The following is a 17,753-nucleotide window of genomic DNA, read 5'->3' as shown; positions in this document are numbered from 1 at the left end:
TGTTCTCGTAACTGCCTTGGGGTTCTCCATTGGTGCTGGCACGAAGTAGGGACTGAATTACAGAATATCAGAAGGAAGAACCCCCAGAGATCATCTGATCCAAGCCCCTCTTTAATGGGCTGCAAGCCAAGAGAGGGGCAGAGTGTGCCCTGGGTACAACAGCATGTCAGGGCAGAACTGGGAGCAGACCTGGGTGGGTCCAAGGTATGTCCTCATTTCACACCCCTGCCTCTTGCTTCTGAGCACATCTTTTAAAAACTTTTCTCTTATTTTCACAAAAATAATGATTTTGTGGAAATTTTAGAAAAAAAAGGAAAGTAAAATCACTCAGAGGTAATCTTTGTTAGTGGTTATTTTTTGGTTTAGCACCAGTTTCTGGCCTATGCATAAAAATTTTTAACAGAAATATGGCTATGCCTATTGTTTTATAAGTGTTTTACACTTTAACAATATATATGGTAATTCTGTTTCTGTTTCAGTAAATGTCCTTCTTCCACGTATTGTGAATGGCTGCCTGAGATTCTAGCACATGTTTGCATTATAATTACCGAAGATAATGCCCTATTGTTGAGCATTTGCTATTATAAACAGCACTGGGATTGAAATTCTCAGTGGGGGCACTCTACACACTTCTGCAGTTACCACCTCTAGGCTGAGTTCCTGGAAGTGCAGTTGGGTCTCTTGTGCTCTGCCCGAGCCAGCGCACCGTATAGCCTTGGGGCTGGGAGGGATCTGATCTTCATCCCCAAGGCTGGGTCTTGGGCTTACATTCCCACCCTGGCCCCACGGCCCAGGAAAGCCCACCTCCTGCTGGCTTCCAGCATCTGCCTCCCCTCCTGTTGGAGGGAGACTGGCGGGCTGTGGTGGGGGGTGATGTTTCGGGTGAGGAAATAATGGGGGCCTTTGTTTCAGGGGTGTAGGTGTGAAGTCCTCATTAACTGTCCAGTGACACCATTGCAGGCAGCATGTCCTGGGGGCATCAGGCTGAGGGGGAAGCGGGAGCCCAGCCTCCGGCTGCCTGGGTGGACAAATCCAGTTAGGGACATGGTTTCCTGCTGGTGCTTCAGTAAGCTCAGGATCCTCAGAGTAGGGAGTTTCATCACCCGCTGTCCCGGCCGGCGGGCACGGACCCCCGAGGAGGAGAGGTCCTGTTGCATTAGGGGCAAATAGTAACAGCTGCTGGTGAAGTGTTGCTCTGCCAAGCTCCTTGAGCACGTTTACTCAGTTACAATCCACAGATGAGGTCACTGCTGCTGGAGAGGGGCATCTCTATCTTCTCAGTTCTGGTACAGCCAAGCCACTGGTGGGTCACAGCCCTGGGTTGGAGTCCTGGCTTGGCTGTGCCGCCCGAGCCTCACACCTTTCTCTGTTGGGTGGGGCTGCTGGGCCCATTCAGAAGGAGAAATGATTGGGGATGCCCTGCAGGTAAGTCAGAGGGGGCCGTGAGGATGTGATGTTTGGTCATGATTTAGAATTCCACCTCCAGCTCCCAAGCCTTGCCGATGTGTATTGTATCACTTCTGCCTTCCTGCTTCCGAAGTTTTTCTTGGTCTGGTCTTGGTCTCTGATAATTATAATAAATAGCAACTACTATTGTAGACAACCATATGCTAGGTAGGTACTATGCTAAGTGATTTATACACGTATTGGGCTTGCTCCCCCAGCCTTGCGTGAGGTGGGTATTATTGGCAGCTTCGTTTCACAGATGGGGCAGCTGAGGCTCAGAGAGGTCAAGGAGCTTGCCCCAAGTCATGTGACCAGGCTGGGCAACAGGGCTTAAACCCCGGGCCCACCTAGGTCAGGTCCTATGTGCCCACAGTCAGTGGGCCACCAGGTATCACTCTCTGACTTTCTACCTTCTGATGCTCCTGTTCTCCACAGCCTTGGCCCCAGAGACCCCACCGAATGAGTGGCATGCGGCACCCCCACACCTGCCTGGTGTCCTTCGGCCCACTGTCCAGCCCTCCCAGGAGGCCCTGACGCCCTGGGGGCACTTCTGCTGTGCACAGGACCACGTTGGGGTTTGCCATGGTGACATAAAGGGGCGCAGAGGAAGGAAGGAGCGCAACCAGTCTGTGGACTGTGCCCCTGGCTGGGAGGAAGGGCCAGGGGCCCGGATCCCCACTCCTGCTGCCCACCAAGGGCCTCACTTGTTAAATCTCTGTGAATCTGTTGGTCAGTGACAACTGTAGTGTCTCCTCCTGCGTGGGGCCTTGGGGTGGCCAGGGCAGGCCGGGCCTCTGGTGGCTGAGGTCTTGGGGGCCAGCATGCCCGCCCTGGCGCGCCTCCGCAGGCTGTGTCGGCACGTGTCCCCACAGGCTGTCCTTTTCCTGCTGTTCATCTTCTGCCTGTTCAGCGTTTTTGTCTCGGCCTACTACCTATATGGCTGGAAGCGGGACCTGGAGCCCTCGGCGGACGCCCCTGAGCCTGACTGTGGGGACCCACCCCCTGTGGCCCCCAGCCGCCTGCTGCCGCTCAAGCCCATGCAAGCGGCCATCCCTTCCCGCACAGACCCATTGGTGCTGGTGTTTGTGGAGAGCCTCTACTCACAGCTGGGCCAGGAGGTGGTGGCCATCCTCGAGTCCAGCCGCTTCAAGTACCGTACAGAGATCGCACCAGGCAAGGGTGATATGCCTACGCTCACTGACAAGGGCCGTGGCCGCTTTGCCCTCATCATCTATGAGAACATCCTCAAGTACGTCAACCTGGATGCCTGGAACCGGGAGCTGCTGGACAAGTACTGTGTGGCCTATGGCGTGGGCATCATTGGCTTCTTCAAGGTATGCGGGGAGTGGGGTCCACCAGCAATTAAGGCTTCCAGCTGAGTTTGAATGCCATCTCTACCCTTGTTAGCTTGAATGCCTGACTTTCCTCATAAAGTGGGTGCCGGGGCAGTGCCTACCTCCTGGGGTTGTCACAAAGTTAATGGGTAAGTATATGTAAAGCACAGGAGTGCACAGTGCCTGGTGCATAGTAAATGCTTTTCAAGTGTTAGCTTTTTTTAGGTCTGCTGGGCAGAAATGGCTCCTGGCGCACAGCAGGCACTTACCTAGAGGAGACTCCAGGGATAGGTGCAGGTTAGGAGAGGATATGCTCTGCTAGGTCCCTCAAAACCTCTCATGGCAATCCTCCCAAGGGATAGGTGTGTCTCCATTTTGCAGATGGGCAAACCATGGCTCAGGAAGGTTATCTGTCTGAGGCTAATGCAGCCTGTAAGTGGGAGAGCAGAATTTGAACTCAGACTTAGATAGATTGGGCTCTGGATACTGGGCTCTTTCCTTTTGGCTGTGGTGGGATGTGGAGTTTATGCACCTCGTGGACCAGAGCCATTTTGCACTGGAAGAGAGGAGAAAGAAGTCCCAGTGGGTAGGTGAACTATTCTGGTCTCTGTGGGGCTCCTAGAATGATGCCTGGGATCAGAGTCCTTGCTTAAAGTGGCATGGAGAAGCTCTTCTTGGGGAGGAAGTTGGAAACAGCTGGATGGGCGACCCAGAGACTCTGGCCAGAGAACTCTGACCTGCACGATGGGTGGTTGGGACTCTAGTTGGGTGCTTGGGGGCATCTGTTTCTTCATTCAGTAAATATTTACTGAGCACTTACTATGTTCCAGGTCCTTTGCTAGACACTGGGGACATAGTGGTGATCAGAGTGTACAAAGTCCCTGCTGTCATGGAGCTGCCATTTCAGTGCAGCAGGGTGGGGTGGGTGAAAGATAGTGAGCAAACAAACACACCACGTAGCAGGTGGTGGTAAGTACAAAAAGAAATAAAGCAGGGGATGGGCACAGGGTGATGGGTATGGGTGGTTGATGCAGTTTTTGATAGAACAGCCAGGGAAGTCATCTTTGATAAAACGACTGGAAGGAAGTGAGAGAAGGACCGCGTGGCTGTCTGTGTGCAGGGCCTTCCAGGGAGAGGGGAAGGTCAGCATGCAGGTCCTGAAGAAGGATTTTGCTTGGCATGAGTGGGGTAAGAAGTGGCCCATGTCCACTGATAGGTGTGCAGGCATCCCCAGGATTGCTGTGCGCTGGGCCCTGTGCTGTGTGCCGGGGGGGAGCCTGGTCTAGCTGAGGGCTCCCACAGCGTGTTCCTTCATGCACTGGCGCAGCAGGGTGCTCTGTCACCGAGAAAGGCTTCATCGGCCAAGGTACTGAAGGCCCTCAGATGTCCCGCTGCAGAGCACCCTGCGGAGATTTGCTTCCCAACTTGCTTGATCACAAAGCCCTTTTTTCAGAGCACCTCTGAGAAAGGCTGGCCTGGTTTATGGCTTTCCAGTGGCATAACGTCAGATGGTCTTCATTGTCTGGCTTTTCTTTTATCCTGGACTCTGTTCCATTTACTGCCATGAACTTCATTAAGTTTGACTCAGAGCCCCAGGTCTGAGAAGCATCACAATGGCTGACATTTATTGAGTGCTCACCGAGCGCTATGCACTGTCCTCTGCCGTATGCACATTAACTCATTTAACACTCATAAACCATCCTCCATGGCAGGTGGATATCATCCTGACTTTAGAGAGAAGGAAACTGAGGCAAAGAGGAGTGAAGTCACACTTCTAACAAGTACAGACCTAGGATTTGAATCCAGGTAGTCTGGCTGCAGAGGCTTTAGTCTTAACCACTGTAGGAGCCTCAAATACTGTTTATTCAGGAGAATTGCATTGCCATATCCAGCAAACAGAGCTCCCCCAGTCTCCAGGGACCAGGCCGTGAGCTGCAGTAGTCATTGGGTCACTGGGCCCAGTTGGTTCAACAGAGCTTAGATCACACCTGGCCCCAGTTCCTTGCTCTACAGAAGGTGAACACGGGATGCAGGGAGAGGCAGGGATGTGCTCAGAGTGGCAATTCCAGGTCCTGCTCTTCCTACCTTATTGCTAAAGGTAAGACGACTCCTGGGTTTTGAGCAGAGGCCTGTGACTTTCTGCTCAAATGAGAGCCCTCTGGTGGTCAAGTTGCATCTTTCGACTCTTTTTGCAAGGCTTGCTTCAGGGCTGTGCCTTGGGCTTGCCAAATCCAGAGGGGTTGTGGACTCCAGGGGGCTGGAGATTATTACTTTCCAATTCACCCTGGTGCTGGATTTCCAGGTCAGTGTGAAAGCAGGGGCTGCAAAGTCCAGGCCCTTGTTCAGATCTTTCTGAACAGGTGACTTTGGGCAGGATGCTCGGTGCATCTGTGAAGTGGGCTGATCACAGCACTTGCCTTGCTGGGCCATGTTGAAGATAAAACCAGACAGTAGGTGGGAAGCACTAGTACAGTGCCTGGGACCCAGAGCCCCTCTGAAAATGGGCAGGTACTGTGCTTTGTCCTCTCCATGGTCAGTGGACACAGCTGGCGGGAGCACTTGGTCCTGTGGCTCTGACCAACATGTGCCCCTTTGAGGTCCTTGAGGGTGGGAGCAGAGCTTCATGGGTAGGCTGGGTTCCTGGCATTGCAACTCCATGTGGCCTGGGGCTGCGCACATCTGGCAGAAGGCTGATAAGGGCTCCTGACTTCTTTATTATGCACTTACTATGTGCCAGATGTTGAGCTCATTGCTTTGCAGGCCTTATGTTGTGAATTTTCACAACTACCCTGTGAAGCAGGCACTTTATTTTCAGGTAAGAAACTGAGGCTGGAAATGTTAAATGGCTGTCTAGAGTGACACAGCTAGTAAGCCAGAGGCAAGATCCGACAACAGCACTCAAGCCTTCTAGCCCAGCCATAGGTGGGCATGTCAGGACTTACTCCAGTAGTGGGGGGCCTGAGCACAGCGAGGAGCAGTTCCCAAGGTCATCCAGTTGGTTACTCTGAGTCCCTGCCAGGCCTCCCAGTCCTGGGTCCGGGCTCTTCCTTCCTCTGCCTGCATGATCCCACTGGAAGACTTAGCGTCTCTGGAGTGGGTCCTTGGTGCTGAGGGACGGGGGCACTCCCATCCCGTGGAGTGAGGCCCGCTGTGGCCCTCCGCCTCCCCACTCCCTTCCCCAGCTGCTTCCTGTCACTGCTGACCGGAGGGGGTCACCACAGCTTGCCTTTCTCCCTTCCTGACATCTCCCAGCTGTGCAGCCGCTTGGGCCGCCAGTGTCTGGCAGTTAGCTCAGGATCGGGGCTTTGAAACAGGATCCCCAGTGCCTGTGGTCCTGTGGCTTCCCAGGCCACAGCAGGTGATGGACAGCCTGAAATGTCACTGGCTCCACTGCCTTTGTCCCCACGCAGCCCAGGCCGTTCCCGTCCTTGGCCAGTGCTGGCTTAGCGGTTGTGGGGAGCCTGGGGCTGTGGAGGTGTCCTCTGGAGGGGGCTCTGCATTGGGTCTCACAGCCTGAGGCTGGCTGAGAACTGGGTGGAATGGGGCTTGGGAGGTGCTCCTGGTGTGTGGAGAATTGAATGTAGGCCCCTTACTGGGATTTACAAGGCTAGGACCCTGTGTAGCATTTGGGAGAATTAAAAAAAATACAAAACAAAACACCTCTCTATGTGGAGAATATTAGTAAAAGTCGCCCTTCTGGGCAGATGCAGCTCCAGGCTCAGCACTCAGCTGAGTGTCCTGGAACTGTGCTCACCACACCGGCTCTCCAGGATGGCTCTGCGCACCCCCTGGGCCCCCTGCCTCCCTCCCTAGCCTCGTTTGGTGCCCTTTGTCCACTCTTGCTTTGTACCACCCTGCTCATTCTCCTCACAGTGGCCAGATGGATCTTTTTAAAATGCAAATTAGAACCTGTCATTCCTCTGTTGAAAACCCTTTGATGGAGTCTTTGATGACTCCCCACTGCCACTTCAGGCCTCCAGGGGACCTGCAGGTCTGGAGTCAGCTGGCCCTTGCTGCCTCATCTCCTCCGCTGCCTCATCTCCTCCTCTCCCTCTTGATCACTCTGCTGGCCTCTTGCTATTCCTTGACTGTGCTGAGGCCTCTGCTTCCCCAGGGACTTTGCACTTGCTGGTCTTTGCACTTGGCCCCTTCCTCTCCCCTAGTTGATGCTTACTCATTCTTTCAAGTCTTCTCCAAGAAGCCTGTCCTGAGCCAGCAGACTGCCCACTTACCTGCTCTTCTAGAACTATGAACCTCCTCTGGTAGCAGGTGCCACATGGAAGTTTTTTGTTTATTTCTGCAGTTTTGATTGCTGTCTCTTGTCTCTGCTTGATTTTAAGGTTCAGGAGGGCAAGAGCCATGTCTGTTTTTTCTCACTATGTCTGGCTTACTATAGTGCCTGGCCCTGTTAGTAGCTGTGGACTGAACAAAGGAAACCTGTGTCGAACAGTTTGGAAACCCCAGGCAGTGGGGTCAGGTGTGTGGGCTCCAGGGCCAGACCTTCAGGGCTTGCACTGTGGCCCCTCTGGAACACTGTGCTCCCGAGGCAGCACGCCGTCCAGCCTCAGCTTCCTCACCTGTGGAGTGGACGCAAAGGAGCCTACCTCCTGCGGCTGGTGTGAGGACTGAATGAGCCATGGGTGATGCCGCTGGCCCCGTTCTAAGCACTCTGCCAGGATTAACACTCCATCCTCCACCACCCCGTGCGATGTTCGCTGTCCTTAGCCACATTTTACAGCAGAGGAAATTGAGGCACAGAGAGGCTGCATAACCTGCCCAACACCAGGCAGTTTGGTGGCAGAGTCCACGCTCTTAACTGCTCAACTTTCCTCTGTGATTTTGGCAAATTACATAGCCTCTCTGTACCTTCATCTCATCTGTAAAATGGGAGTGATAGTGATACCTCCATCATGGGGTCGTTGCAAGGATTAACAACATCCTTGCATGCAACGTTTATGAATCAGTCCCTGGCTTTGGTAAGCACCTCATGCATGTTGCTAGTATGTTACCATAATGGGTGGCACTGGGTTGGCCTGGCTAGGTTAGCACAGGGCCAGGGATGTAAGTCCTCCACGAATGTTACTGAATACTGTTGATGTTGCTGTTATGGGCCCACATCTGAGATTCCGTGGGCCCTCGGAGTTCTGCAGCTGATGGCTCCATTCCCCTCCCTGCCCTACCCTGGCTGCAGGCCAACGAGAACAGCCTCCTGAGTGCGCAGCTCAAAGGCTTCCCCCTGTTCCTGCATTCAAACCTGGGCCTGAAGGACTGCAGCATCAACCCCAAGTCCCCGCTGCTCTATGTGACCCGGCCCAGCGAGGTAGAAAAGGGCGTGCTGCCCGGCGAGGACTGGACTGTGTTCCAGTCGAACCACTCCACCTATGAGCCGGTGCTGCTGGCCAAGACGCGCTCCTCCGAGTCCATTCCGCACCTGGGCGTGGACACCAGCCTGCATGCCGCGCTCCACGCCACTGTGGTCCAGGACCTGGGCCTGCACGATGGCATCCAGCGCGTGCTGTTTGGCAACAACCTCAACTTCTGGCTGCACAAGCTCATCTTCGTCGATGCTGTGGCCTTCCTTACAGGCAAGCGCCTCTCGCTGCCTTTGGATCGTTACATCCTGGTGGACATCGATGACATTTTTGTGGGCAAGGAGGGCACACGCATGAAGGTGGAGGACGTGAAGGTATGGCTGGTGGGGTGGGGCGGGGTCTTGCCCCCAATCAAAGCTTGGTGTGTCCCATCATGACTTTGCTGTCTGCATCTCCTCCGTGCTCCGAGTCCCCCTCCCTCAGTCAGTTGGTTTGGTTAATTGTTGTATTAGAAACAAATGTCATTTAAAATTATATTGAAGTATTGAATATAGAGGAATTTTGTGTCTGGAGTGTGGAGCTCAAGAATTGTATCTGTGGAGGGAGAGACCCACTCACTGAAACCCAGAGGTGGGAGGTGTTGAGGGTTGTTTATCTGTCTTTTAATCCAGATACGATTTTTCACTCTCAAAAATGTTTATATTAGTACCAGAGCCCCTACAACACTCTTAAAACAAGAATTAGAGCTTGAACTGTACACAAGGCATATTTTAACTGAGGTCTGTATAGGTGGTGGAATGCATGTGTTTAGTTCAAAAAATGTTAACCAAATTAAACTGTACGTAAGACATTTGCATACCATGAAATTTTAGACACATGTATCACCCCTAAAAAGAAGCTTGCAAACCAAGACCATTAAGCAGTCATTAAAATACAGTTTTCATCTACTCACTATTTTACTCACTTTCTTGCAAAGGAACTGAGTTCACTAGTGTAAACGGAGAAATCAGTATCAGTTGCCATAAATAGAGGGCAACACAACAACAGAACCAGTGAAAACAAATGGGGGGATTAAAGTTTAGAGATACTGCTGTCTGCTGACCGCCTGTCCTTTTGTCTGAGACTAGCCAGTGTTAGAAACATTAGCACCAAACCAATACTTCTTTTTGATGTTAGGAGGAGGATTGATGGAGACTTCCAAGAGGAATGCTTTCCTCCCTGAGTGACTCAGCGAGTGCTGAGGTCTCGGTCTTGAGATCACTGTTGGAATTGGCCCTCGGGCCCAGAAGGGGCTCGTCCTCCCACCTCTGTCAGGAGTGAACTCTCCTCAATTCCTCACACCCCCAGAGAACAGAAGAACAGATGGCGTTGGGAAATAGGCACTGTCTGGGAGAGTAAAGACCTGGGTTCAATTCCCATTTGACCCTAACTGACTGGGTGACATGGGCAAGTCCCTCCCCATGTCTGAGCCTCAGGGGTGAAATTGCAAGAGGGGAGGATGGGAGGTTTTCTGGCTGTTTCCTGGCGCCCCAGGGGTTTCACAGAGGGGCCCAGAGAGCTGCAGAGAGGGGCATGTACAGACAGACCAGGCTCTGCACCCTTCAGGATTCTGCTTCCTGGGACAGGTGAGTGTGTTGCTTTGATCTGCTTTACACAGGGTATTTGGTCCTGAGATTTCACTTCTTTAAGGGTTCCTGTTGAAAGAAAGTTTAAAAATGATTCCTCTCGAGCCTTCCAGCTCCTCAGCTTCAGCGATACCATGACCTACCCTCTCAAAAAGTAGGTTGCTGTTTTCTACTTAAGACAGTCTCCTGGTGGCCCGCCTGTGCTCTCTCCTGCTGTAGCCTAGGTCTCTGCTGCCTGTCATGGTGAGGCCTTGAGACTGGTCCAGGGTTGGCCTCATGAGGAAAGCAGGCTGCCAGGCTCCCTGTGTCCCCTGTGAGCCCTGGGGTTGCCCTTCTCAGTTCTTTTCAGGGTGAGAGGGATGGCAGCAGTTTGGAGCCGTTTCTGTAGAGGAATACTAAGAGAGACCCTCCTCTGTGCACTTACCTCAGTGCAGGCTGCAAAGTGCTTTGCCAGCCAGGGTTCTAATTGCCTTAAACATCCTTGTGAATCAGGAAGGGCAGAGTTTTTTTTTTCCCTTTAATCCAAGTACAGGCTACAACTAAGCCTTTCTTTCAGAGACATGAATGTTGCTTCATTAACATGTACAGTACTGGCTGTACAGTGTGATTTAAATAATACCCAGAGCAGCTGCTAATTCAGGACTCAGTGAGTGCCAGGCTCTCTGCTTAGCCCTTTCTGTGCATTGCCTTATCTGATCCTCACAGCAGCCCTGTGAGGTGGGTATTGCTGTAAGTCCCATTTTACAAAGGGCACTGAGGCCCAGAGAGGTAAGGTAACCTGCCGAAGGCCACACAGCTGAAACAGACATATCCACCAGGTAGTGATGGCCTTGGTAAAATGTCAGGGTAGCCCCAGGAGGGCCAGGACTTTTGGTTTGCAAAGTGTTCTGATAATTGAGTCTTACAGATTTCTTAACAGTCTGTACATGATGCAGGATAGGGATTTTTTTGAATCCTGACCCCAGAGTACAACTGTATGTTTGTTTCATAGTGTCAGCATCCCTTCATTGACTTGCAGAGTATTGTGGGGGCCATGCATGGGAACATGGCGCTGCTAGGTGGACAGTACATCTTTGGAAAAATTATGGTCTTCCATATCAGCCTTGCATTTGCCAGTGAGGAGAAATCTTCTGCATTTGACAGATAAAGACCTGAGGCTCACAGTGGCAGTGATAGCAGACATAGCAATACCACCACTTACCAAATAACCAGCAGTTTTACATGTAGTATCTCATTTAATCCTCCCACGAGCCCCATGAGGAGGTATTATTGTCTTTATTTCACACTTGGCGAAACTGAGGCCTAGAGAAGTTACAAAGCTTTCCCAAGGACACAAGGCAGAGCCAGGCTGGGGTGGGGTATAAGTCTTCTCTTGCCAGAGGCCCAGTGCTACAGGGTCTGGAACTTGTGCAGTCTCACAGGGCCTCCTGTTCAGAAGGGGCCCCCACAGGGTCTAGTGCTCTGCTCTTGCCTTCTTGACAGTTTTAATAATTTTTGAGCAGGAGTCCCACATTTTAGTTTTTTACTAGGTTCCGCAAACTTTGTAAGTGTGGTCCCTCAGTGGCAAGAGCAGGGCGCTCCTGGACTCCTCCTCACCCCTGTCCTCCTCCTCTGCCCATTCTAGGCCCTGTTTGATACACAGAACGAGCTGCGCACACACATCCCAAACTTCACCTTCAACCTGGGCTACTCAGGGAAATTCTTCCACACAGGTGAGTGGGTTTGCTTCTGCCCTGGCTAGTGACCTCTAGAAGCCCTTCATGTCCAGGCCTCTGGAGCGCTGTGCCACGGGGGCAGCAGGTAGGCTGACAGGCCCACAGTCGGGCCGTGTTTGATCAGAGAGCCCACAGCGCAGTCGGAGCTCCAGGAGGAGGGTGTGTGGGGACAGCCCCGACACGACAGTGGCCCCCACTCACCCCTCTCTGGCCTGGAGGCTGTGATCTCCCAGGCAGCTTCTCCATTTTGTCTCCCCCTCCCAAACTTTTACAGTCTGCTTCGGCTTAAAAAAATAATTGGTTGAACTTTAAGAGCATTACAGAAATAGATAGCAAAGAAAGTGAAAATGCCCTATGATTGTACATTCCTAGAAATGGACTGTCCTGAGTTTATTCTCAAGTGTTAGGGCTGAAGGTTGAGGGCTGTAGGCTCCTTCCTCTCTTGGGTTCCCCCAAGCCCCTCACATGGTGCCCTTTGGTAACTGGGAAAGAGGGCATAACCCATGAACAATCACTGCCCTGAGCATTCGCTCTAGCCGCCTTCTGCTTGGGCCACAGTGAGGTCAGCCTAATGAACTCCGGGCAAGACCCTATCAATCTGCAATTCTGGCGTAAAGGGGTGCAACATAGCCTGAAAGCCAAATAAGAGGAACGTTGGCTTGTCTCTGTGCATTCATAGTCTCAACCCATGATGTATCAGAAGTAGTTGTGGTAATATACTGAGTCAGGATTGAACATCCTGTATATATACAAGGAGCTTTTACAAATCAATAAGTAAAAGACAGGTAGCCCAAAAGAAAAAAATAGTAAGATCAGAGCAGAGATGTCAGAGCTGGAAGAAACCCTTAGCCTCTGAGCCGTGCATCGTACAGATGGGGCCCAAGAGCCCAGAGAAGAGCAGGACTTGGCCAAAGTCACCCACTGAGTCAAGGCTCCACTCTAGACAGGAATCCAGGGCCCTGTAGTAGGGCCCTGTCTGCTCCCATGCTGTAGCCCAGGTAACTCTTATAAGCAGCTCTTAGGTTGGGGGTGGCCTTGCACACCCAACCCTGGGCACTGGCTCAGGCTGGAGGGCTTCATGGCAGATGGGCTGGACTGAGCTGCCTGTGCTCGGGCTGCAGGTACTGATGCTGAAGATGCCGGGGACGACCTGCTGCTGTCATATGTAAAGGAGTTCTGGTGGTTTCCTCACATGTGGAGCCACATGCAGCCCCACCTTTTCCACAACCAGTCTGTGCTGGCCGAGCAGATGGCCCTGAATAAGAAGTTCGCTGTCGTGAGTAAGATTCCCTACAGGGCAGAGCTGGGTGGGCTAGGGGCTGGGCTGGGGGACTGGACTGCCGGCCTCTCACTACTTTTGCAGTTCAGTCTGACAGCTTTTTAATACGTAGTGAATAAGTTCTTACATGGTGAACAGTACAAGGGCAGCCATCACAGAAACCTTCGGTTTTGCTCATGCATTATGAACTATAAACAGTCAGTTCAAATATGAATACTCATTTGATTTTTATACTTGATTTATATGTGGATAACACATTTCTCTCTTTATTATTATTATTTTTAATAAAATGCTGAAGTGGTAGGTAGATACAAGATAAAGGTAGAAAACATAGTTTAGTGTTGTAAGAGAGCAAATGTAGATGCTTTTGAATAACACCTTTATAGCCACAGTCTCACTGAAGCCTCACAGAGCTCTCCAGAGGTAAGTGTTGATAGCCTGACTTCTAGACAAGAAATCAAAGCTCAGGCCACACCAGCTAATAAGAGGCCTAGCCAGGACTAAACCCCAGGCCTGTTTGCTGCCGGAGCTCAGGCTCTTCTCATAGTCCGGCTAGAGCAGGAGGCTGCAGGGAGCTGGAGGGGGCGGCCAGCCAGCAGGGCCTGAAGCCCACCAGCCAGGTAGAGGGTCAAGAGCAGCAGGAAAGGCTCCCGTCCTTGTTCCTCTCTCCTGGGTGCTGGTGGACATGAGCACTGGGCCGAGAGTAGAGTCCCAACTCAGCCAGTCCCTCTCTCTGAGACTGGGCACGTCCTTTTCCCTTTCTGGGCCTCAGCTTCCCGTTTGCACCATGGAGGCTTGGACCTACGCCCTGCCGTTCTAGCCTCTGATTTCCCTCTCCTGTTCTACAAAGGGAAATAAGGCCCAGAGGGGAAGGAGCCCCACGCTCACCCTTCCCGGCCCTCCTCTCCCCAGGAGCATGGCATTCCCACGGACATGGGGTACGCAGTGGCGCCCCACCACTCGGGCGTATACCCTGTCCACGTGCAGCTGTACGAGGCCTGGAAGCAGGTGTGGGGCATCCGTGTGACCAGCACGGAGGAGTACCCTCACTTGAAGCCGGCCCGCTACCGCCGTGGCTTCATCCACAACGGGATCATGGTGAGTGGGCCCCTGGCAGCCTGGGGGGCGGGAGTGCATGTGCTGCCCTGCGAAGCGTGGCTTTGGTGAGCGGGTCAGGGGTTTCAGGCCAGTTTCTGCGGTCCCCTCTGGCACCTGAGGCTCTCTACCACAGGGAAGGTGGGCTGCCACAGTGCCCTTTCCTGAGCTACTTCTTAGCTTCCGAGACGGGGGTCAGAGGGATGAACATTCTCCAGAGGGGCCTCTGTCTCATTCATTTGCTCATTTACAAATTTTTCATGAGTTTTTACTGGGTGTCTGCCCCTTTTCTGGGTACTGGGGATACAGAAGTGCACAGAGTCAACAAAGGCCCCTGCCCATGTAGACCCGGCATCCTGGTGGCAAGAGACAGTGCGCCCATAAATGGTTGTGTATATGATGGTCAGATGGTGACAGGTACCCTGGAGAAAAATCAAGGAGGGAAGGGAGATAGGGAATGCAGAGAGGAGAAGCTATTTTAAATAAGACGGTGAGAGAGGTCCATCCTGGGGATGAGCCATGCTGCTGTGTGAGGAAGAGCCCTTAAGGCAGAGAAAACAGCATGTGACGAGGCCCTGGGGCAGTCTTGTGCTGGGTGTGTTTGAGGACCAACCAGGAGGCCAGTGTCGCTGGAGGGGAACAAGTCAAGCGGAGGCAGTTGGGGATGAGGGCAGAGGGGGCATGGGCCAAGTTGTGTAGGACCATGCAACGCCATTGGATGGACCTCAGCTTTTAGTCTGAGATGGGAAGATTTTGAATGGAGCACTATTATGATCTGACTATTTTAAAGTTGCAGAGACTGTAGGGAGACAAAGTGAGAAGTCGGAAGACCAATTAGGAGGCCACTGCAGGCTTCCAGATGAGAGATGGCAGCGGGTTGGAGAGATGGAAATGCAGTGTTGGGATGTGATCAGATTCTGGACTTAATTTAGAAGTTCTGCCGAGGAGCTGGCTGTAGGGTGTGGGAGGGAGAGATGAGTCAAGGATGATTCCATGGTTTCTGGCCAGCGCTCCTGGGAAGATTAGTTGTCACCAGCCAGATGGGGTAGCTGTCGGAAGGCCAGATTTGTGCCTTTGTCTGTCTGTTCTTCCATCTATCCGTCCATCCATCCACTAACCTTCTTGATACCAGCATTTGTACTTTCTCTGGGGATGAGGCGACCAGACAGGTGAGTTCCCTGCTCTCCTGGGGCCCACGGTTTCATGAGAGGAGACATAACAATGGTTAACCCAGTTAGTGACCCAGAGTGTTCCCAGGCAGGTCCTCCTGCTGAGCAGGGGTTGCAGAGCGTGCCTGGAAGAGCTGCTTTAAAGAGGACCGGGGACCCTCATGGGGCAAACAGTCCATGTTTCTAGAAATATTCTCACTTGCCTGTCTCTGTTACTTTTGGGTCTGCTCATTTGGTACAGAGAATAGCAGTGAAGTACGTGAAACGGCCAGGGCCTGTAGGCTCAATGGGAGAACATCACAGGCTGTGGTAAATCTTTGGCCTCCCAGAGTGGGGGCTGTGTGGTCACAGAAGAGGCTGCCTTTCTGAGGAGACACCCTGTCGGCTCTCCTGAAGAAGTGCTCTCCCATCACTGTCCGTGCCTGGAGATGCCATGGCTCCTCTCTCCCACCCCATCCCCAGGTCCTCCCTCGGCAGACCTGTGGCCTCTTCACCCATACCATCTTCTACAGTGAGTACCCTGGTGGCTCCAGCGAGCTGGACAAGATCATCAACGGGGGTGAACTCTTCCTCACCGTGCTCCTCAACCCCGTGAGTGTCCCACAGCCCCTGGCTGGTGGGAAGAGGGGCTGCCAGACAGCTTGTCTGCAGCCACGCAGGCCTTCCTGGGCCTGGCATGGAGGGGGTAGAAGAGATGTGAGGGCTGGGAGTTGTGAACCCACTCTCCAGCCCTGGCTCTGTCCCTTCTCTGCTGCATGACCTTGGGTGGAGAATCTGAGCTGTCTTTTTTTTTTCTTTCCATAGTCTTGAACTTCAATATAATAGTGTTAGCATTTTTGTTTGTATTCTCTTTCTAATCTCTGTGTGTATATAGATATGTAAATGTTATATATTAAAATATAATATATATACACTTAACCTATTCACTTGAACTTTCTGGGCCTCTCTGCCCTTATCTGTAAAGTGGAAATAATCATCCATGTTTTAATCATATCAAATAGATATCAAGTCCGTGGTGGTGTTCAGCTGTATGAGATAACTGAGTACTACTCATCTTCTACGCACCCCCTGCCAAAAAAACACAAAAGAACACCCAAGTACTGTGGGCCAGCTTCCCATTTCAGGGTTGAACCAGTTAGTGGCAGTTAGATCTGGATTCACCTGGCTGTGCCTAGCCCAAGGTTGCACAGAGAGTTTGTTGGCGGGCCCAGTGAACCTTGGACCGGTCATCCAGCGCCTCTGGAGCAGCAGCAAGATCAGAAGGGTCAGGGGGCTGGAGGCAGCTCAGATGCTGACCAACCCTGCCTCCCACCTCTCCCTCTCCTGGAGCAGATCAGCATCTTCATGACACACCTGTCCAACTATGGGAATGACCGACTGGGCCTGTACACCTTCAAGCACCTGGTGCGCTTCCTGCACTCCTGGACCAACCTCCGGTTACAGACGCTGCCTCCCATGCAGTTAGCACAGAAGTACTTCCAGATCTTCTCCGAGGAGAAGGACCCTCTCTGGCAGGTAGGTGAGGGGCGGCCGCCTGCGTGCCTTGCCCCAGGGATAGGATGCCTACCACTCACAGGCATGGGCTCCAGACATGGGTGCAAGGGCTTGGCCCTCACAGCCTCATACTCTTTCTCAAGGTGATACTCAAGCGCACACTTGCTCACCAGCATGGGCACACTTGCTTGTTCTTGTACACGTTTGTACACACCTCCCACACCGAGCTATGTGCATGCCCGCTTGTTCACAGTCCCTGAGAAAGCAGCACTGTGGGATTAGACGTGAACGTGGGGCAGGTGAAGTGTAGAAAGCACATGTCTGGCCTGCCTGGACTGCCTTTGCTCTGAGCCCTGGGAAAGGGGATTGATGGGAAGGTTTTGGGGGACAGTTCTTGGGGAAGTTGCCAGGACCAACCAGGAGTGGTCCCCGCCTGCCAGCAGCACTGGTGTCCTGAGGGGCTGTCAAAATGGAAGCAGAAGCTGGAATTGGCCGTCTCATAGTTCAGACCAGGGGTCCACAAGCCATGGCTTGTGGACCAAATCTGACCTGCAGAATGTTTTTGTAAATAAAGTTTTATTGGAACCCAGCCATGGTTGTTCTGGTGTGCACCATTTATGGCTGCTTTCATGCTGCAGCACCAGGGTTGAGTAGCTGCAACAGAGACCAGATGGTCCAGGCACAGCTCATCTCCTTAAAATCAAGCCAGTGCTCCTGAGCTCCTGCAAGCACCAACAACTGTGCTGGGCGTTTTGCCAGGACCAACCAGGAGTGGTCCCCGCCTGCCAGCAGCACCGGTGTCCTGTGTGGGGGGGTGCCAAGGCCACACGAAGTCAGCACTGTGAGAGCCATACGTCCATGTTCACTGTGTTCTCGGGCCCCACTGATATCCCTTCCATTGTTGTTCTAGGACCCCTGTGAGGACAAACGGCACAAAGATATCTGGTCTAAGGAGAAGACCTGTGACCGCTTCCCAAAGCTTCTCATCATTGGCCCCCAGAAAACAGGCAGGTCCTTCCACCTCCCCCCTTGCCTGCTGTCTCAGCCACCTGATTCTGGGAACCACTCCCCGGTAATCTGCCCCCTCTTTCCCAGGAAGTAGGGGTGCAGTTGGGGTGAACCTGAGTTGCCTGTCAGTTTAGAGGTGGGATGGGAGTGGAGGGTGGGTATGGAATTCCCCTGTCTGTCCTGAACCACACCTCCGTGTCCTCCTGTGAGTCTCCTAGTCTAAGCAGAGAAGCCCAGATCAGTTGTGTGGCAAGTTTGAGCAGGGCCAGGTAAAAC

General features: G+C 52.6%; 1 protein-coding gene across 4 annotated transcripts in view; it reads left to right on the top strand.

Annotated features, from left to right (window-relative positions):
- The window catches only part of NDST1 (N-deacetylase and N-sulfotransferase 1), a 57,128-nt gene that overhangs the window by 26,089 nt on the left and 13,286 nt on the right, over positions 1–17,753 (top strand). For 3 of the 4 annotated variants that reach the window (XM_036881535.2, XM_036881536.2, XM_036881538.2), the window contains 8 exons: positions 1,882–2,780; positions 7,972–8,466; positions 11,342–11,429; positions 12,554–12,708; positions 13,624–13,809; positions 15,438–15,566; positions 16,308–16,490; positions 17,380–17,476. In XM_036881535.2, the coding sequence (XP_036737430.2) occupies positions 2,268–2,780; positions 7,972–8,466; positions 11,342–11,429; positions 12,554–12,708; positions 13,624–13,809; positions 15,438–15,566; positions 16,308–16,490; positions 17,380–17,476 (1,846 nt within the window). In that variant the 5' untranslated portion in view covers positions 1,882–2,267. Of the gene's footprint in view, positions 1–1,307; positions 1,426–1,881; positions 2,781–7,971; positions 8,467–11,341; positions 11,430–12,553; positions 12,709–13,623; positions 13,810–15,437; positions 15,567–16,307; positions 16,491–17,379; positions 17,477–17,753 lie in introns of those variants that run through there. The other variant, XM_036881537.2, reaches the window with a different exon arrangement.

The sequence above is a fragment of the Manis pentadactyla genome, chromosome 2, assembly GCF_030020395.1.
Source record: "Manis pentadactyla isolate mManPen7 chromosome 2, mManPen7.hap1, whole genome shotgun sequence".
NCBI classification, from domain to species: domain Eukaryota; kingdom Metazoa; phylum Chordata; class Mammalia; order Pholidota; family Manidae; genus Manis; species Manis pentadactyla.
The sequence above is the reverse complement of the archived record's forward strand: the minus strand, read 5'-3'. Positions and strand labels throughout refer to the sequence as shown.